This window comes from Salvelinus namaycush, chromosome 3 (genome assembly GCF_016432855.1).
Source record: "Salvelinus namaycush isolate Seneca chromosome 3, SaNama_1.0, whole genome shotgun sequence".
In the NCBI taxonomy this organism is placed as follows: Eukaryota; Metazoa; Chordata; class Actinopteri; order Salmoniformes; family Salmonidae; genus Salvelinus; species Salvelinus namaycush.
The window spans coordinates 73,624,557-73,644,685 of NC_052309.1; the positions used below are offsets into that span (position 1 = coordinate 73,624,557).

The 20,129-nt window shown below is 41.6% G+C and overlaps 1 protein-coding gene across 1 annotated transcript; it reads left to right on the forward strand.

The window, feature by feature from the left end:
• The first annotated feature begins 3,428 nt into the window (after window positions 1–3,428).
• Window positions 3,429–19,887, forward strand: LOC120037803 (heat-stable enterotoxin receptor-like). The gene is made up of 27 exons (XM_038983773.1): window positions 3,429–3,537; window positions 3,714–3,826; window positions 5,860–5,927; window positions 6,195–6,413; window positions 6,622–6,740; window positions 6,932–7,028; window positions 7,126–7,231; window positions 7,384–7,540; window positions 8,169–8,254; window positions 8,371–8,488; window positions 10,250–10,331; window positions 10,724–10,826; window positions 11,092–11,154; window positions 12,210–12,281; window positions 12,720–12,824; window positions 13,078–13,164; window positions 13,473–13,605; window positions 13,739–13,876; window positions 14,151–14,239; window positions 14,329–14,420; window positions 15,241–15,399; window positions 15,864–16,056; window positions 18,020–18,194; window positions 18,369–18,467; window positions 18,617–18,711; window positions 18,802–18,878; window positions 18,977–19,887. Exons 1-27 carry the CDS (start codon window positions 3,429–3,431, stop codon window positions 19,179–19,181), a joined length of 3,159 nt encoding a protein of 1,052 aa, XP_038839701.1. The 3' UTR covers window positions 19,182–19,887.
• The last annotated feature ends 242 nt before the right edge of the window (window positions 19,888–20,129 follow it).

Consider the following 20,129-nt stretch of genomic DNA (forward strand, 5'->3'; position numbering starts at 1 on the left):
TTAATACCAAATCCATGAATAGATAAGGGGTTGCCCTATGATGAAGGAGATAACAGAGCAGATACTGTGAAGCAGAGACAGGATTACTTACAGCCACAAGTCACAACACACAATTTACAGCATGCCTCAGTGAGTTTACCATTACTCAACTCTCACTTTCCCCTTCATTAAAAATGTGTCAAGGTCCTAGTTGGGGTGGCAGCCTGCTTTTGCAGTATCCAGAGCTTTGTATTATCTGTGTTTTTGATAAATACTTTATTTACAGGACGGACAGAGATAAATAGGGCTGGCTAAAGGAGACAGATGATCACTCAGGCCATAGGGATCCCATCATGAGCCTCAGTCACTGAGAAAAAAAACACTGAGAGACCCTTCAGCGAACAGGAAATACTCTGCTTGGACATGTGGGCGTTTATTGCTCATAAACACTTTGTGATGCACAACAAATCACTCTATGCAGTAGGCAACATTTAACTTTTTACACAATTTATGATTTATATTTGAAAATGTGTTCATGTTTTAAGTAGTAGTACTTATATTAAAAATGACTTCTTTCTTATTTATAGTATGCCTACAGGTTTTGTCTGTGTGTGTGTGTGAGGAAGCATTTACATAGACAGCCTTTCTCATATCTTTTTATAGATGCACTGAAGTGTTCAGCAAAGTCCATATTTCTGAGGAAAACAAAAACATCCATAACAGGCATGTGTCATGTCACTCTGTCCAGTGGCAATCAGAGAGCTTTACAGTCACTATTAAAACAATCTCTTGTACCTTTAACACATTATTACTCCATTTGCTAATCAACTGGGGTGTTTGAAGACGGAAGCATTATCATCTCTCTCTCACTGTGTTAATGTGGCAGAATAACTGTGTTTCCCAAACCAACCCAGTCATTACACTTAGACACATTCAATGTAATATTTATATACGTTTTTACAGCCCCGGTGCCCAGTTCCCCTTCCTGAACACATCGGTGTACATGTAAGAGTGTGTGCAGAGTATATGACTTGAGTAAACAGAACTAACAGCCCATTGCCTCAGAACATGATGGAGTTACTGTTAGAGTTCAAGGTATTTGGGCGAAGAAGTTTTAATGCCAGAAAGCGATGCACACTCAGAGTAAATACGCTAAGGTGTTGACATGGCAACCCAAACAATACACACACACTGCAAGATATTCTGTTCATTGAGGAGCAAAACAACAGCAATGTGAGAACATGAACAATAACGAGCACTATAATGAATGATACACATGGAGACTGGGCACAATCTTGGAAGGAGGGCAGTAAGGAGGGGAGGAATATGACAACTCAATATGCCAGTCTGGAAAATGTATTATAGCCTAGACTACAGTACACACAGGTTCTGCCACAGAGAAGGCATATGTGTTTCTGCAACCAGTTCTCTTGATTTTACATGAACTATACATGTTTTGGAAAATTGAAAATAAAACTGTGTAATAGCCTATAAATGTATGAACATTTTTAGTTGATATGTCTCTCCAAAATGTGTATATTTCACAAAATGTTGTAGTGTGTGTGCTTTAAAGGGGCAATCCTCAGTTGTTACATCCATTTGTGATATAAATTAGTGGTATGTACCCATTGGTTCTTGAAGAATATAACTCATAAATATCTCATGAGCTTAGTTCAACTGTCATACCCCATCAAAACCATAAAATATCTGATTGTTTTACTCCAATGTTTGTAAATGTAAACAAAAATTGCATAGCTTAAAATTATGGTTAAAGCTATCATTTTGATATCATGGATATTAAATTTATTTTCATTTAACCTTCATTTAACTAGGCAAGTCAGTTAAGAACAAATTCTTATTTACAATGATGACCTACCCCGCCCAAACCCAGACGACGCTGGGCCAATTGTGCGCCGCCTTATGGGACTCCCAATCATGGCCGGATGTGATGCAGCCTGGATAGTCAGACCTTGCATCCATAGCTCTATCTATGAATTTGAGAGTGGTTACATTTCTCCAGCCACGTTACTCAGCGTTTTACCAAAACAGTGGCGGGGAGTCACTTTGTTATTGTTACAACTGCAGATTCCCCCTTTAAACGGCTAGCAAACAGTTTTATAGGCTTGCAATCTACCTGCTTTTATAATCAACACATTTATCTGCAGCACACAAGGCATCCATTTTATGGCCTTTTGTGACCTTCGCCCCTCTCCCTGCAAAAGCTCTCCCTTCTACTGAACATGGAGTTTCTGGGGCATTCTAGACTGTGTTGCTATATAATAATTCTGTAATTTCCATTGATTTCACATTTGTTTGTCCTCAATACGTTTTCACATCTACCTGTTTGATTTTCACATGCCTCCTTGTGAACTGGTCAACATTCCTTTGTCTTAGTTTTCCTCTCTTGTATTTTCATTTCTCCTAATTCTCATTAGGAGAAACACATTGTTTCCTCCAATTCCTTCTACTAGTCAGTTGAACCCTTGGATTTAGGCCTACTCACCTGTGTCCTATACAAGGAAACAATAGAGACTCAATAAAGGCCATGTTTAAAGAGATACATTCTCAGAGGCAAGTAGATTATTGTAGGGCCTACAATAAATTAATTTACAATGTTTCTATAGAGTGTTTTGCATACTACAGGATTATTCCTATAAGTTAACAGGGTCAACAAATAGCATGTTTATAAACATGATTAAATCATTCAGTTTCATATTGAGATATATAAATAAATTAACTGTAGGTGTAAGGCATAGCTGCCCTCCCTCTTCTGTGTGCACAATCTGTCAACTGGTGGTTGTTCATTAACACGTGTGACAGAGTGGCTGACAGGTACTATCTCACTGAAGCGCTCACTGGTGGATCTATTGCCTTTGCTACTCCTTCAAACTTTTCTACTTTTAATATCAGAGGGTTGTCTACTTTTTGTTATATACCATTACTTTATCCAGAGAGTTGGTTGAAGTGACATAAACAACTTCTTTCTATCCCATTTTTTCTTGTTCTACCTTAGCTCTGGTAGGTGTGTCTCCTGTGATTGCAACTAACTTAGTGTTCATTTGTTTTTTGTTTTTGAAGGTCTAACCATTGTTTTTCATTTTATATTTAGCCTATCTAAGAATTGAAGTAGTTTACTCAAATTGACTTTTTTCTTTTTACAGTCCCGCTTTTTAAAACAATCTTTTTTCTTATTCCTATTTCTAACTTTTCTACCTTTTTGGTTTGGAGTGGCCTGTAGCCCTTAAGGGTGTGTCTTTAAAGATGTTAAGAATTTCTACATCTGGATTTAGATAGTGGCATCTTTTTTACAGTATTTAAAAAAAAATCCTGTTCTATACAGCATCAAAATGCTGAATTCAAATTGTTTTCTTTGCGTTGGAGTCTTATTTGTGGCACTTGTTGAGAGCCGAATGCTGGACAAATGCATGAAATCAAAACCCAAATACACCATGAACGTTGTACTTTTGGAGGATGAAACCTCAGACTGGAGCCTAGGGCTTGTAAAGGGTGCAGTGTTGCAAGCAATTGAAGCGGACAGGAAACTGAACATTGCAGCAGGTACAGAAACATGTATTTATTTTTAATTTCAACATACTTTAATTTCAACATAAAACAAACGTGTCAGTGATAAACAAAATTCAGCTGTAACCTACCACACAAACCTATTGGAAATGTCATTATGCTTGATAACAGTTATTATCTCATCCTCCTACAACACTCTCTCCCTTGCCAAGGTTTGAACACCAATTTAACGGCTAATTTCAATGGGTTCAACACCACGCTGTACAAACGAAGGGGCTGTGGGAGCAGTACCTGTGAGGGAGTGGAGATACTCAAGTCCCTGCATGTGAGCCAGTCTTTTTTAGACAGTAATGTCCATTCCCATCTTGATACCATCTCTTCCAGGACACCATTGCTACTTGAAGATATTACAGTTGAAGTCGGAAGTTTACATACACTTAGGTTGAAGTCATTAAAACTCGTTTTTCACCCACTCCACAAATTTCTTTCGAACAAACTATAGTTTTGGCAAGTCAGTTAGGACATCTACTTTGTGCATGACACAAGTAATTCTTCCAATAATTGTTTACAGACAGATTATTTCACTTATAACTCACTGTATCACAATTCCAGTGGGTCAGAAGTTTACATACACTAAGTTGACTGTGCCTTTAAACAGCTTGGAAAAGTCAATAAAATGATTTCATGGCTTTAGAAGCTTCTGCTAGGCTAATTGACATCATTTGAGTCAATTGGAGGTGTACCTGTGGATGTATTGCAAGGCCTACCTTCAAAGTGCCTCTTTGCTTGACATCATGGGAAAATCTAAAGAAATCAGCCAAGACCTAAATTGTAGACCTCCACAAGTCTGGTTCATCCTTGGGAGAAATTTCCAAACGCCTGAAGGTACCACGTTCATCTGTTCAAACAATAGTACGCAAGTATAAACACCATGGGACCAGGCAGCCATCATGCCGCTCAGGAAGTAGACACGTTCTGTCTCATAGAGATGAATGTACTTTGGTGCGAAACGTACAAATCAATCCTAGAACAACAGCAAAGGACCTTGTCAAGATGCTGGAGGAAACAGGTACAAAAGTATCTATATCCACAGTAAAACGAGTCCTATATCGACATAACCTGAAAGGCCACTCAGCAAGGAAGAAGCCACTGCTCCAAAACCTCCATAAAAAAGCCAGACTACGGTTTGCAACTGCACATGGGGACAAAGATCATACCTTTTGGAGAAATGTCCTCTGGTCTGATGAAACAAAAATAGAACTGTTTGGCCATAATGACCATCATTATGTTTGGAGGAAAAATGGGGAGGCTTGCAAGCCGAAGAACACCATCCCAACCGTGAAGCACGGGGGTGGCAGCATCATGTTGTGGGGGTGCTTTGCCATCACAATTTAGATGGCATCATGAGGAAAGAAAATGATGTGGATATATTGAAGCAACATCTGAAGACATCAGTCAGGAAGTTAAAGCTTGGTCGCAATGGGTCTTCCAAATGGACAATGACCCCAAGCATACTTCCAAAGTTGTGGCAAAATGGCTTAAGGACAACAAAGAGTGGCCATCACAAAGCCCTGACCTTAATCCTATAGAACAATTGTGGGCAGAACTGAAAAAGTGTGTGTGAGCAAGGAGGCCTACAAACCTGACTCAGTTACACCAGCTCTGTCAGGAGGAATGGGACAGAAATCACCCAATTTATTGTGGGAAGGTTGTGGAAGGCTACCCTAAACATTTGACCCAAGTTAAACAATTTAAAGGCAATGCTACCAAATGCTAATTTAGTGCATGTAACTTCTGACCCACTGGGAATGTGATGAAAGAAATTAATGCTGAAATAAATCATTCTCTCTACTATTATTCTGCTACTTCACATTCTTAAAATAAAGTGGTGATCCTAACTGACCTAAGACTAAGACTGACCTTTTACTAGGATTAAATGTCAGGAATTGTGAAAAACTGAGTGTAAATGTATTTGGCTAAGGTGTATGTAAACTTCCGACTTCAACTGTATATGTTGACTGATAGACTGATTTAGATGTGCAGATGAGAAGATGAATTGCCATTGAAGTGTAATTTCAACTATTCACAGTAGGCATATCATTTGGATCCGCTTGGCTAGTAAAACTTTTCTAAGACATCAGGTGGAGAAGTTTCCATTCCTACGGACATATACCGCAATGACTATACTGAAACTAAGCAGTAATTTCAGTCAGATTAAAATTGGGCTGATGAAGAGGGCCTATAAGATGAATAAAGATGACATTATTTCAGTAAGAGAAACGAGACAGGGACAAGCCCTTCCCCATTACTCAACAACATGAGTGCCTATGTTTATGTACGTATTTGTTTGTGCTCCAGACTAAAGGTGAGGTGGGATGTGCCATGCTGGGACCCTCCTGTACATTTGCCACTTTCTTTATGGTGGAGTAAGTACTCTCTCTGTCTTGCACGCACACACGCATGTTAATGATCCCTGTCTCTGTCATCCCCATTGAACAAGTATTTGTTTTGCCTGATTATTAGTAGTTGATGATGTGTACGTGTGGTAAATGACCCACTAGGTGATTATGATAATAGTGTTTATTGTTATGCTGGTTTATAATATGCTGTCCTGTAAGATAAGGACAGATTGACCTGCTGGTCATGATCCCTCTATTTGGAGAACTGTGTGACCCCCGGTCTGTGTGTCTCAGCGTGGAGATAGGCCTGACCCTGACTATCCCCATCATCTCCGCCGGGAGCTTCGGTCTGTCCTGTGACTACAAGGCCAACCTGTCCCGCCTGCTGCCCCCGGCACGCAAGATCTCCAACTTCTTTGTCCACTTCTGGAACTTCACCAGACATGGTCTGAAGATGCACTGGGGGAGGGCTTATGTCTACAAGAAGGCAGACCAAACTGAAGACTGTTTTTGGTGAGATGGAACACCTGTGCATTTGAAAGGGGATTTCCGCCACGTCCACACATACAGACAGTACAGAGATGCTCATTGCATGTGTATGGTAGACTGTAACACTGTAACATACATATCTAGAGTAAGTTTGATGTCAGGGAGAGAAGAGTTTATTGTTGGGTGCTCCATGGTGCACCGTTACATCACTTCCCTTTTGCCATCGTCATAGGTACATCAATGCTCTGGAGGCACCCTCGGTCCAGTTTGCTATGTCAATCTCAAGAGAGATGCTACGCAGCAAGAAAGAGCTAAAGAAAGCTATTCAGTCTGAAAACAGACACAGCAACGGTGTGTATCTCCCTCTGTCTTCTTCAATACCTTCTCAAGTCTTATCCATGCCTTACACTCCAGCCACTTGTTCCACCCCGAATAGGAAATAAATCAATGGATACTTAAAACAAAACTTTTGGAACCTAGCTACAATCTTTTAGATGTTATTTCATCACACAGATTTATAACCCCTGCACAATGTTTTTCAGTATTCATCCTCTGTGGAACCCCAGATGACATCACCACTATAAAGAACGAAACAACGATTCCCCCAGAAATTGTCTTCATCCTCATCGATATCTATAAGTGAGACTGGTTTTGGTAGTTTGTTACACTACATTATATAGTTTTTTTTGAGGACACTGATTGAAAGTTGAAACCATGTAACTTTTCTATCTCCTAGCCATGGGTATCACACTAACATGACTGCCAACCCAAGCATGGACAATGTTCTGGTGCTCACCTTGCCTGAGAGACAATACAACAACACAGTATTTTACAACAGCACGGTTAGTCCCTGCTCCACTCATCTGTCTTCATTCCTCAGTTCTTCTGACTTCCTAATGTCTAAACAAAGATAACATCTCTCTCTCTCTCTCTCTCTCACTCTCTCTCTATCTCTCTCCCTGTCTTCCTGACTGCTTCTCCTCTCCTGTTGCAGAAGTTAAATGACTATGTGGCGGGGTACCATGACGGCGTGTTGCTCTTTGGCCATGTGCTGAGGCAGAGGTTGACCAGTGAGCTGAGAGGCAGAGCAACACAGCCAACCGCCACAGAGCTCTCCGATGTAAACCCCTTCAGGAATGTCTCTTTTCAAGGTATAGGATGGCCTAATGGCCAGAGCCATGGTCCATCCTGTCCTCAGTCCTCCATTTAAACACCATAACATTTTACGTCAGGCAATGGTGAGAACCTATACTTGTTGGACTTGGCAATGCTGCTCGGCGGCAACCTTTAGCATCTGATTTCTGACTCTCGTCCAACGGGAACTTACGCAAACCAGAACAGTAAATGTTTCATTTTTGTCACACCACCGTCATTCTCCACACAGGAACGAAAAGCCACACATTATGCAGAAACCCATTTCATTTAGATTTATTTTACAGTGCAGTACATGGCTAATTAGAGTGTTCTCTCTTTGCTGACTTTTATGGGCAACATTTCACATGTTGTCCATTTATAGCTGAGGACCATAGTAATTAAGCTGGTTATATGTCTTCTGCAACCTCTTCTATTAGATAACATTTCCCAACCTGAACCTTGAGTATAGCACTAGGTCATAGCCTCAATTTCTTTGGAATTGTTGCTCACAGTGGTGTGATTATTGGTGCTATAATAAGGGAGCAAATGGTTGTTAAGGGCAGGTGTTTCAGTCAACAGTTTTCTGCTCAGGAGGATAAATGGTGATACTCTTAAAGGGTTAGACATAATAGTATCTGTGTGCAGGTATGGGGGGACACTACGTGCTGGATGAGAATGGGGACAGGGACGTGAACTTCTCTGTGATTTACACATCCACCATCGATAAACAGGTAGGCTTCATCCAATGTAACTGTTGGAATGGTCACCATCTCCGTCCCCTGTTTAACAGCAGCAGGACATCATTTAATGATCACTTAACAACGCTGTCATTGCACCTCCCCTCCAGTACAAAACCCTGTTTGTGTTTGATACGTCCATAAATGAGACCAGAGTGGAGGACAGCACCCCCTCACTGCCCTGGCCCGGGTCCCAACTGCCAGATGACAAGCCAATCAACTCTAACGGTAATGGCATACAGTGCATTTGGAAAGTATTCAGACCACTTGACTTTTTCCACATTTTGTTACGTTACAGCCTTATTCTAAAATGTATTAAATTTGTTTTTTCCCTCATCAATCTACACACAATACCCCATTGAGACAAAGCGAAAGCAAGTTTTTATACATTTTTGCAAATTTATAAAATATAAATACCTTATTTGCTTAAGTATTCAGAGCCTTTGCTACGAGACACGAAATTGAGCTCTGGTGCATCCTATTTCCCATGATCATCCTTGAGATGTTTCTACAACTTCAATTTCCACCTGTGGTAAATTCAATTGATTGGACATGACTTGGAAAGGCACACACCTGTCTATAAAAGGTCCCACAGTTGACAGTGCATGTCAGAGAAAAAAACAAGCCATGAGGTCGAAGGAATTGTCCGTAGAGCTCCGAGACAGGATTGTGTCGATTCACAGATCTGGGGATGTTTTTCAGCGGCAGGGACTGGGAGACGAGTCAGGATCGAGGGAAAGATGAACGGCGCAAAGTACAGAGAGATCCTTGATGAAAACCTGCTCCAGAGCGCTCAGGACCTCAGACTGGGGCGAAGGTTCACCTTACAACAGGACAACGACCCTAAAAAACACAGCCAAGGCAATGCAGGAGTGGCTTCGGGACAAGTCTCTGAATGTCCTTGAGTGGCCCAGCCAGAGCCCGGACTTGAACCTGATCGAACATCTCTGGACTTGAAAATAGCTGTGCAGCGACGCTCCCCATCCAACCTGACAGAGCTTGAGAGGATCTGCAGAGAAGAATGGGAGAAACTCCCCAAATACAGGTGTGCCAAGATTGTAGTGTCATACCCAAGAAGACTTGAGGTTGTAATCTTTGCCAAAGGTGCTTCAACCAAGTACTGAGTAAAGGGTCTGAATACTTACGTAAATATACATTTTCAAAAATGTCTAAAAACCTGTTTTTGCTTTGTCATTATGGTTTTATTGTGTGTAGATTGATGAGGAAAACCAAAACAATTTTATCAATTTTAGAATAAGGCTGTAACGTAACAAAATGTGGAAAAAGTCAAGGAATCTGAATACTTTCCCGAATGCACTGTATAAGCTCTTGTAACAGGCCAGTAGAAGTTTCTACCTCCAAGCGATAAGACTGCTGAACAGTGGCTACCCGGACTATTTGCATTGACCCCCTTATTTTATTTCCATTTTTGTCATTCAGCAGACACTCTTACCCGAAGTGTCTTACAGTAGTGAGTGCATACATTTCAATGTACACTCACTGGACACTCACACACACACATGCACATTCGTTCACACTCTTCCAATACACTGCTGCTACTCTCTGTTTATTATCTACACATAGTCACTTTAGCCCTACCTACATATTATCTCAATTACCTCGACTAAGCCACACCCCTTCACATTTATTCGGTACCGTTATACCCCTTGTACATTACCTCGTTATAGTTTTTTTATTGTGTTACTATTTTCCCCTTAGTTTATTTAGCACATTTTTCTTACTTTTTAAAAACTCTTCATTGTTGGTTAAGGGCTTGTAAGTAAGCATTTCATGGCAAGGTCTACATCTGCTGTATTCGGCACATGTGACAAATACAATTTGATTTGATTTGATTTATAAACACTAGTGCTACTAGTAACAGTACAAAGTTTATTCTAGTACACAACCTCTTTTGAAGTTTCTGTTACGTCTTGGTACGAAGATACAGTATTGGTGGGGGGAATACTTATTCTATGTTTGTGATTCCAGATCTGAAGACAAAGGATATCATTGTGATCGTCCTGAGTGTCAGTGTTGTGGTGGTGACTGCCATCGCTCTGATCTTCTACAGGTCAAATATGCACCACACCAACCTCTGTGTTCTCACTTTTGTCCAATCACAATGTTGCTTGATGACATGTCTCATTCACCTCTGTGTTTGTCTATTTATTATTATTATTAACATTATTATTATTATTATTATTATTATTATATTTACCCTTCTGCTCAGTCACTTTAAACCTGATTACACAACTGTCACCAGAATCCATTTCATTGATTGGTACTGATATTGACCTTGTATATAGTATATATTCTTGTGTGTATTTTTCTTTTATATTACTTAGCATTACTGCATTGTTGAGGAAGGGCTTGCAAGCAAGCATTTCCCTGTACTGTTTACACTTGCTGTATCCTGTGCACGTGACAAATAAACTCTGATTTGATTTGATTTATGGCCAATAGGCAGAACATGAAGGAACGTCAAAACGAAAAGAGGTGGTCCCACATCAGCCAAGACCTGATTAGTCCGCTGGATGGGAAAGAGTTAAGCCTGGTCTCACTGAAGGTGAGCTCCCTCACCTCCTCCTTGTCATGATGTTTTTGCCTGTCTGTTTCTATTTATAGTATGTCATCTCTCAAACTCCCATAATGCATGGTCAATACAAGCTGGTGTTACACTGATGTTGGTTTAAATTCTTTCATTTACATTCTGATACTCCCTGTGTTCTCTAATACCCAGGGATCTAATTGGATGCCTATAGTCTTGTGATATTTTATTAATGTTGACGGTTTATTCCACATTATTTATTCCTTTTCTTTCTATATATCAGATCGATGAAGACAACAGGAAGGACAGCTGTTACCAGATTCATAGGGCGCGCTATGACAAAAAGGTGCCATTACACTCTTTGGTCCATTAACTGACTTAAAGACATGGTGTGAGTTGTCATACCAGGGTCGTTCCGCGAAAAGATTGCCTTTTGCGTCCCATTGATTTGTGCACCAATATAACATTTTAAAAGCCTGTTATATTAAATGAAGTGCCCTTTAATGTAGACCACATGGAGAATTAAATAAATAAATAAAGATTTGCTAAAGTGCAAAAATTCAGCATTTTGATATGTCCCTCTGTGCAACCTCTCTGACTTCTAGGAAGATTTTAACCCACTTAACCCCCAAATTTCACCATCATTGTAAAGCCCTAGTTATTTTGTTGCTTTGACAAAGTCGTTTCTGAAGGTTATTATTTATTTCATGTGATTAGTGATTCATTTACGTTTGTTCCTCATTTTAAGGTCAACCCTGTTACTTGAACTGAACTCTCGTTAATATGGTACAACTATTCCTTTTAAATATGTTTTTCAAAATAAACATCTTTCATTCAGAGGGGTTGGGTTGGGGTTGGGGTTGGGTTGGGCATTCAGATGTGCAACTGACTAGATATCCCCTTTCCCTTTCCCTTAATCGTCAAATCATAGTATAAAAAGCAAATGAGCTGGTTCTAGTCTTTGTGGCAATTTTCTGGTGTTTTGTGGTGGAAAACTGAGCGGGTCGAGCATAACACGTCAACCAGGTTACCCATGGATAGACAGGCTAGAAATGATAGAACAATTTAAAAAATATTGTGAAGGTTGCATTCAATTGCAACCCCCTGTTGCACACAACAAGCTTCCATTCCCCCTGTCACAAGGGGATTATGGCTGATTTAAGATGAAATCGTCAACCCTGTTACTTTATTTGACACTTAATAGGCACTTACTATAGTCATATTTTTATTTAACCTCTTGAGATGGGAAAAAGTGTTTTTCATGAAGTTGAATATGTGCTCTTTGTGACAGTTACACTTCTTGAAAGGCACTGAATTGGAGGAACGACCCACCAGTAACTACTCTCAAAGGCTGAAATGGGCATAAGTTCTACTCTATTATTATGGATCTATTATTTTCAGCCCGTGGTCCTGATGGAGCTGCAACACACAGACGGCAACTTCAGTGAGATCCAGAGGATTGAGCTCAACACTGTAAGGTTCTTGCTAGTGATGTCACTTCCTCTCCCCCGCTATCGTAGTTCCTTCTAACCTGCCGATTCAAACACTAGTCCAGTCAGCTATCCACTGATCTAGTGTCCATTTTGAGTGTCTATATGGCTCAAGGTCAACCATATATTTGCTTATCTTGATGTGATGTGAACAATAGAGGTTTGCGGATTTGTGTATGTATGTTTTGTGGCTTTGTGGCCCTATGGAGCAATCTTTCATCTCCTTGTCAATCAGAGGACAAAGACTATGTAACCTTATGTGAGCAACTAGGTGATAAAAGTAGAGTGTGTAAATAAGTGTGAGGAAGTCATGATCACCCTTAAGAGGATGTCTCTCTCTCTCTCTCTCTCTCTCTCTCTCTCTCTCTCTCTCTCTCTCTCTCGCTCTCGCTCTCGCTCTCTCTCTCTCTCTCTCTCTCAGCTCCTGCGTATTGACTACTACAACCTGACCAAGTTCTATGGCACGGTGAAGTTTGAGTATGGCCTGTTTGGAGTGTTTGAATTCTGTGAGAGGGGATCCCTGAGGGTAAGAGGATTGGCAGAGAACATGACTTTATGGTGGGAATCAGTGACCTACTTTCCACCCATATATCTTCATTGTGAAATGATAAGCAAATGACATTTACACACATGTTGATTACAGGACTCCTTCACCGACAGCGCCTGGGTCACAATCACAGTTACATTCACTCAGTTTTCTAATACCCTACCAGGCAGAAACAAAAACACTCAAGCATAAACTGAACTGCAGTAAACTCTGTAATTCACTGTCTTTACAGTATGTCCTTAATGACACAATCTCCTATCCTGAAAAGACCTTCATGGACTTGGAATTCAAGATATCAGTCATGTATGACATAGCTAAGGTATGCTTATGTAGTTTGGTTGTACTATGTGTTTACTGTGGGTAAATGCACTGACATTGTAATATGGTGTAATCCAGTGCCTCCCAACCTTTTTTGCTTACTGTACCACCAACTGAATTTTGCTCTGGCCGCGGTACCCCTTAAGTACCCCCTCATGTGCATTGAACCAGTAACCCTATGGTCTCATGAGTTCTCAAGTACCCCCTATGGATAGGCCAAGTTCCCCCAGTTGTCCTAGTATCCCTGGTTGGGAACCACTGTTGTTGCATGCTGTAGCTGTGTGGGGCTCACCCTGGTGGCGGTTTCAGGGCATGTCCTACCTCCACTCCAGCAACATTGAGGTCCATGGCCGACTGAAGTCCTCAAACTGTGTGGTGGACAACCGCATGGTGGTCAAAATCACAGACTTTGGCTGCAACACCATCCTCAACCCCTGCAAAGGTGAAGCCCTCTGCCCACTATTTCCCTCACAAGTAAATGATTCAACCTGAAAGTATTATGCAATGAAGTTAGTAAAAAACTCAAGCAGGAGAGGGATTTGATATCCCATTCTGGTCCCTCTCCTTTCTGTCAGACTTGTGGACGGCTCCAGAACACCTCCGGAAGCAGGGGATCTCCCAGAAGGGGGACGTCTACAGCTTTGCCATCATCGCTCAGGAGATCATACTGAGGAAGAACCCCTTCTTCACCCAGGCCTGCTCCGACATCGCAGGTAACAACGGTCTGGCGGCTAGAGTCAGAGAGTCATGCAGAACAGTTTTCAGCAATAGTAAAAGTTATCAAGTTTTTTATGTCTATGCATCTCACACTGGCAATTTAACAGCGGCCCCTGCTGGCCATTACATGTAAATACAACTTCTGCTCACTAGGGATCACTTATCAATTACTATTCTAGTGATTTTGGAAAAGGAGAGTGAAATTTGTATTATTTTACTGTAAATGAGGGCATGGCTGTCAACTGAATTCCCCTTTCCTTCCTCCCCCAGAGAAGCTGTACATGGTGCAGTACCCAAGTCAAACTGGCTTCTTCAGGCCAGATCTGAACTTTGAGACAGCAGCAGAAAACGAGGCGGAGGTACAAGGCCCCTCATAGCATTCCTCACGTACGTATGCATATCTGTGTTAGTTTGTATGTATGGTTGTCATTCTACTTGTCTCCTGCAGCTTTACATGCTGATAAAGAACTGCTGGGAAGAGGACCCGGAGAGGAGGCCAGACTTCAAGAAGATAGAGGGATCTCTGGGTAAGATATTCAGGTAAGCCCAGTGCTTCATGAGAGTGAGCGTGTGAGTGTGTGTGCATGATGTGTGAGTTTGTTTGTGTGTGTACAAAATGCCTGATATTCCATATCTACACTGAGTGTACAAAACACCTTCCTAATATTGAGTTGCACCCCACATGGACTCTACAAGATGTCGAAAGTGTTCCATAGGGATGCTGGCCCATGTTGACTCCAATGCTTCCCACAGTTGTGTCAAGTTGGCTGGATGTCCTTTGGGTGGTGGACCATTCTTGATACACACAGGAAACTGTTGACTGTGAAAAACCAAGCAGCGTTGCAGTTCTTGACACAAACCAGTGCGCCATGCACCTATTACCATACCCCATTCAAAGCACTTTTCACCCTCTGAATGGAACACATACACAATTCATGTCTCAGTTGTCTCAAGGCTTAAAAATATATATTTTTAACATGTCTCTTCCCCTTCTTCTACACTGACTGAAGTCGATTTAACAAGTGACATCAATAAGGGATCATAGCTTTCACCTGGATTCACCTGGTCAGTCTATGTCATGGAAAAGGTGGATGTTAGTAATGTTTTGTACACTCAGTACATTCAGTCAATCAAAACCCTTTTTACATACCAAAAGCCATGGTATGTCAACAGCTGATTTGTGTTTAACATACAGACGTCTTAGAAATTTAGAGTTCTGTCAATGCGTTATTCATGCAAAAGTTGGAGTGATAGACAATCTCCAATTTGGATTTTTCTCTTGTTAAAGATTTTCTGAGCTATTGGGCTTTTATCATTACAGAGATTTTGTCATTTTTTCCCATGTTCCACAATCATTCAGCAACCTGCACAACCAGGCTAATGAGAGCTACATGGACAACCTGATCCGTCGGCTGCAGATGTACTCCAGGAACCTGGAGCACCTGGTGGAGGAGAGAACCTCTCTGTACAAGGCTGAGAGGGACAGGGCTGACAGACTCAACTTCCTGCTCCTGCCAGCGTATGTCATGCATCCCAGCTCAACCTCAACCCTTAACCCTAACTCTAACACTAGCTTCATGTCCACATCCTGGCTCAACCCTAACTATCACCCTAACCTTAACCCTAACCTGAGCTTTATGTCCACATCCTGGTTCAACCCTAACCCTAGCTACAACCCTAACCTTAACCCTAAACTTAGCGTTATGTCCACAACCTGGTTCAACCCTAACCCTAGCTACAACCCTAACCTTAACCCTAAACTGAGCGTTATGTCCACATCCTGGTTCAACCCTAACCCTAGCTACAACCCTAACCTTAACCCTAAACTGAGCGTTATGTCCACATCCTGGTTCAACCCTAACAACCTTAATCCTCTTAACGCTTTACCCTAACACACCTGCCAGCCTATTTAGCTTTTGGAAGCCAACAGAACGACAAGGAGTCGCTCAGCCTAACCTCCCGTCCCCCTGCTTCCCTCCTCAGCCCAGTGGTGCGTTCCCTGAAGGAGACGGGCAGTGTGGAGCCAGAGCTGTTTGATGAGGTGACGGTCTACTTCAGCGACATCGTGGGCTTCACCACCCTGTGCCAGTACAGCACGCCCATGGAGGTGGTGGACATGCTCAACGACATCTACAAGAACTTTGACAGGATCCTGGACCACCATGATGTATACAAGGTAGTTGGGACTGAGGCTTGACATGTTCACATACAGTGCCTTGTAAAAGTATTCACCCCCCTTGGCGTTTTTCCTGTTTTGTTGCATTACAACCTGTAATTGAAATATATTTTTATTTGGATTTCATGTAATGGACATACACAAAATAGTCCAAATTGGTGAAGTGAAATGGAAAAAAGAACTTGTTTAAAAATAAAAGTTTTTTTTAATACGGATAAGTGGTGCGTGCAGATGTATTCACCCCCTTTGCTATGAAGCCCCTAAATAAGATCTGGTGCAACCAATTACCTTCAGAAGTCGCATAATTAGTTGAATAAAGTCCACCTGTGTCCAATCTAAGTGTCACATGATCTCAGTATATATACACCAGTTCCGAAAGGCCCCAGAGTCTGCAAAACCATTAAGTAAGGGGCACCACCGAGCAAGCGGCACCATGAAGACCAAGGAGCTCTCCAAACAGGTCAGGGAAAAAGTTGTAGAGAATTACAGATCATGGTTAGGTTATGAAAAATATCCAAAACTTTGAACATTCCATGGAGCACCAATAAATCCAGAATCCAGAATATGGCATCACAACAAACCTGCCAAGAGAGGGCCGCCCACCAAAACTCATGGACCAGGCAAGGAGGGCATTAATCAGAGAGGCAACAAAGAGACAAAAGATTACCCTGAAGGAGCTGCAAAGCTCTACAGCGGAGATTGGAGTATCTGTCCATAGGACCACTTTAAGCCGCACACTCCACAGAGCTGGGCTTTATGGAAGAGTGGCCAGAAAAAAAACATTGCTTAAAGTAAAAAAAATAAGCAACCACGTTTGGTGTTCGCCAAAAGGCATGTGGGAGACTCTCCAAACATATGGAAGAAGGTACTCTGGTCAGATTAGACTAAAATTGAGCTTTTTGGCCATCAAGGAAAATGCTATGTCTGGCGCAAACCCAACACCTCTCATCACCCCGAGAGTACCATCCCCACAGTGAAGCATGGTGGTGGCAGCATCATGCTGTGGGGATGTTTTTCATCAGCAGGGACTGGAAAACTGGTCAGAGTTGAAGGAATGATGGATGGCGATTAAAAACAGGGAAATTCTTGAGGGAAACCTGTTTCAGTCTTCCAGAGATTTGAGACTGGGACGGAGGTTCACCTTCCAGCAGGACAATTACCCTAAGCATACTGCTGAAGCAACACTCAAGTGGTTTAAGGGGAAACATTTAAATGTCTTGAATGGCCTAGTCAAAGCCCAGACCTCAATCCAATTGAAAATCTGTGGTATGACTTAAAGATTGCTGTACACCAGCGGAACCCATCCAACTTGAAGGAGCTGGAGCAGTTTTGCCTTGAAGAATGGGCAAAAATCCCAGTGGCTAGATGTGCCAAGCTTATTTTATTTATTTTATTTTATTTATTTTACCGTTATTTTACCAGGTAAGTTGACTGAGAACACGTTCTCATTTGCAGCAACGACCTGGGGAATAGTTACAGGGGAGAGGAGGGGGATGAATGAGCCAATTGTAAACTATATAGAGACATACCCCAAGATACTTGCAGCTGTAATTGCTGGCTCTACAATGTATTGACTTTGGAGGGGGTGAATAGTTATGCATGCTCAAATGTTCTGTTTTTTTGTCTTATTTCTTGTTTGTTTCACAGTAAAAAATATTTTGCATCTTCAAAGTGGTAGGCATGTTGTGTAAATCAAATGATACAAGCCCCCCAAAAATCTATTTTAATTCCAGGTTGTAAGGCAACAAAATAGGATAAATGCCAAGGGGGTGAATACTTTTGCAAGCCACTGTACTAAAGAATAATCTACAGTACTGTTGTTACTGTAGTATTATGGAATTGAAAGCATTCATACCATTTGAGATGGAATAGTTGAGTGGGGAAAACAGTTTTCATATGAATGTTATTATTGTATTCAGATGACATTTCAGAGGGTTATTGTCTCTTCTTCTCTCTCTGCCAGGTGGAGACGATCGGTGATGCGTACATGGTGGCGTCAGGGTTGCCGCGGCGCAATGGCAACCGGCACGCAGTGGACATCGCCCACATGGCCCTGGACATCCTAGCTTTCGTAGGGACCTTCCAGCTCCAACACCTACCGGGCATACCCCTGTGGATCCGCATCGGGGTGCACTCAGGTACCCCATCTCAGCACAATATAACTGGCCCATACAGTAGTTTGTATGGAGCTTTAATTTTCCCACAATTGAGTTTTATTTTAAGTTAATAATATTGGGCCACTACAGTCCTGTTAGCAACACTGTCACTGCCTGCTGTGTGTTTAGCTTTCACTGTGTCTGGTGTATTTACAGGGCCGTGTGCGGCAGGTGTGGTGGGGAACAAGATGCCACGTTACTGTCTGTTTGGAGACACGGTCAACACTGCCTCACGCATGGAGTCCGCAGGCCTGCGTAAGAGACAGCACACACAGACAACGACACATCAAACATAACCACTGGGATGAACACTTACATACCTTCTCCTCAGCTATCACAAGCACAGCTCCATTCTAGCAGCATATATTCACCATAGGATGACACCTCTCATGCTTCCTCTCCAGCACTAAGAATCCATGTCAGCCAGCCCACCATAAACATTCTCCAACGGACAGACTGCAAGTTTGAGTATGAGCAGAGAGGAGAGACCTTTCTGAAGGTAAGCTGGGTTCATAAAGCTATGAGATGGTTTTGTGAGTATAGAGTTCAGATTATGCCAACAATTTGTATGTTTGTGTATGTATTATAGGGTAAAGGCAATGAGATGACATACTGGTTAACAGGGGTGACGGGGACAGAATACAACCTGTCAACGCCCCCGACAGCGTGAGTAGAAACCACCCATCCTGAACTTATATTGTATCTATATGGAGCATTATGTATGTCAAATAATTCAAACATCTTGTCCCTGATTGTCTCCTCAGGGAGAACTTCCAGAGGCTACAGCAGGATCTGTCTGAGATGATCGTGTCCAGCCTGGAGAACAGAGGGCCGGGGACCAACGGCATGGAGAAGAGGAAGACCCTCTCCACCAGAGTCAGGAGGAGGGAGACCAATGGGAGCCAGGAGGACGGCCTTCCAGAGTACCTACACCTGGCCATCACAGACATTCCCAGCACCTACCTGTAGCCACCCAGGACCAGACTACCTCCTGTGGAGATACAGGGCTACTACACACTGTCAAATGGTGACAGTGGAGTCAAGTAGCCTTATATTCACCTGATACAATAGCTACAGTAATGCCTTATAGATAGGAAACCTGACTATTTTACAATGAATTTCTGGGTAAAAGACATGGCTTTCTGGTTTGAGCTAAAGGTTATTTTGGGTCACATGAGCAAAATGTGTGGGGACGTTCCATAAATAGTCTGTAATGGAGATGCTTTAGGAAAACCTGAACCAGTAAACCAAGGAACAGGATGGTACTCTATTTTAAGAAGCCCCTGGAGAAAAGACAAATATGAGTATTGTTGCATTTTCTCAGCGATGAACAATTGTTCAAAACAATATCACTGATTATCACCGAAGCATAATAATACTAAAGCTTAATATTGCCATCAATAACGTGATGATTACATCTTATAAATGATGTATACACACAGTGTTGGTTCATAGTTTCTCATTAATCTCAGTGCATTTTATTGGGTCATAGTACGAAATGTGTAGTTTGAAACGCTAATACATGTCTAATACCATTTTTTAAATAGGTTTTCCAACCTTTATTAGTAAAGTGTGTCCACTGAATTGGAACAAAATTACTTTCTGTAAAAGATGAGTATACTTTTGTTTAACCAAAAACCTTGCCTCTTTCTTATCAAAATGTACTGTATATGAGTCGGGGTAAAATTTCTAAAGAATACGTTTTTTGTTTTGTTGACTTGTGTCAAATATATCCCCAAGTTAATAGCAGTTGTCACCTTTACTTCCACATTATCTAAATGTGAATTATAAAGTTCATGTAAATGTTATTCCTAATTTTTGCTAATTTTACTGGTTTTACATTGCCAAATTGCATCAAATCAAATCATTTCGCTGCATTTTATGAATTCCATGTTATTGTTTTTGTACAGCATGATA

Excerpts from the sequence above, each read along its gene's own strand:
- LOC120037803 (XM_038983773.1), top strand. The coding sequence starts at position 3,429 with ATGAACGTTGTACTTTTGGAGGATGAAACCTCAGACTGGAGCCTAGGG. Across the intron at positions 7,232-7,383 it reads CAGTATTTTACAACAGCACG|AAGTTAAATGACTATGTGGC; the intron begins GTTAGTCCCTGC and ends CTCCTGTTGCAG. Across the intron at positions 8,255-8,370 it reads CATCCACCATCGATAAACAG|TACAAAACCCTGTTTGTGTT; the intron begins GTAGGCTTCATC and ends CCTCCCCTCCAG.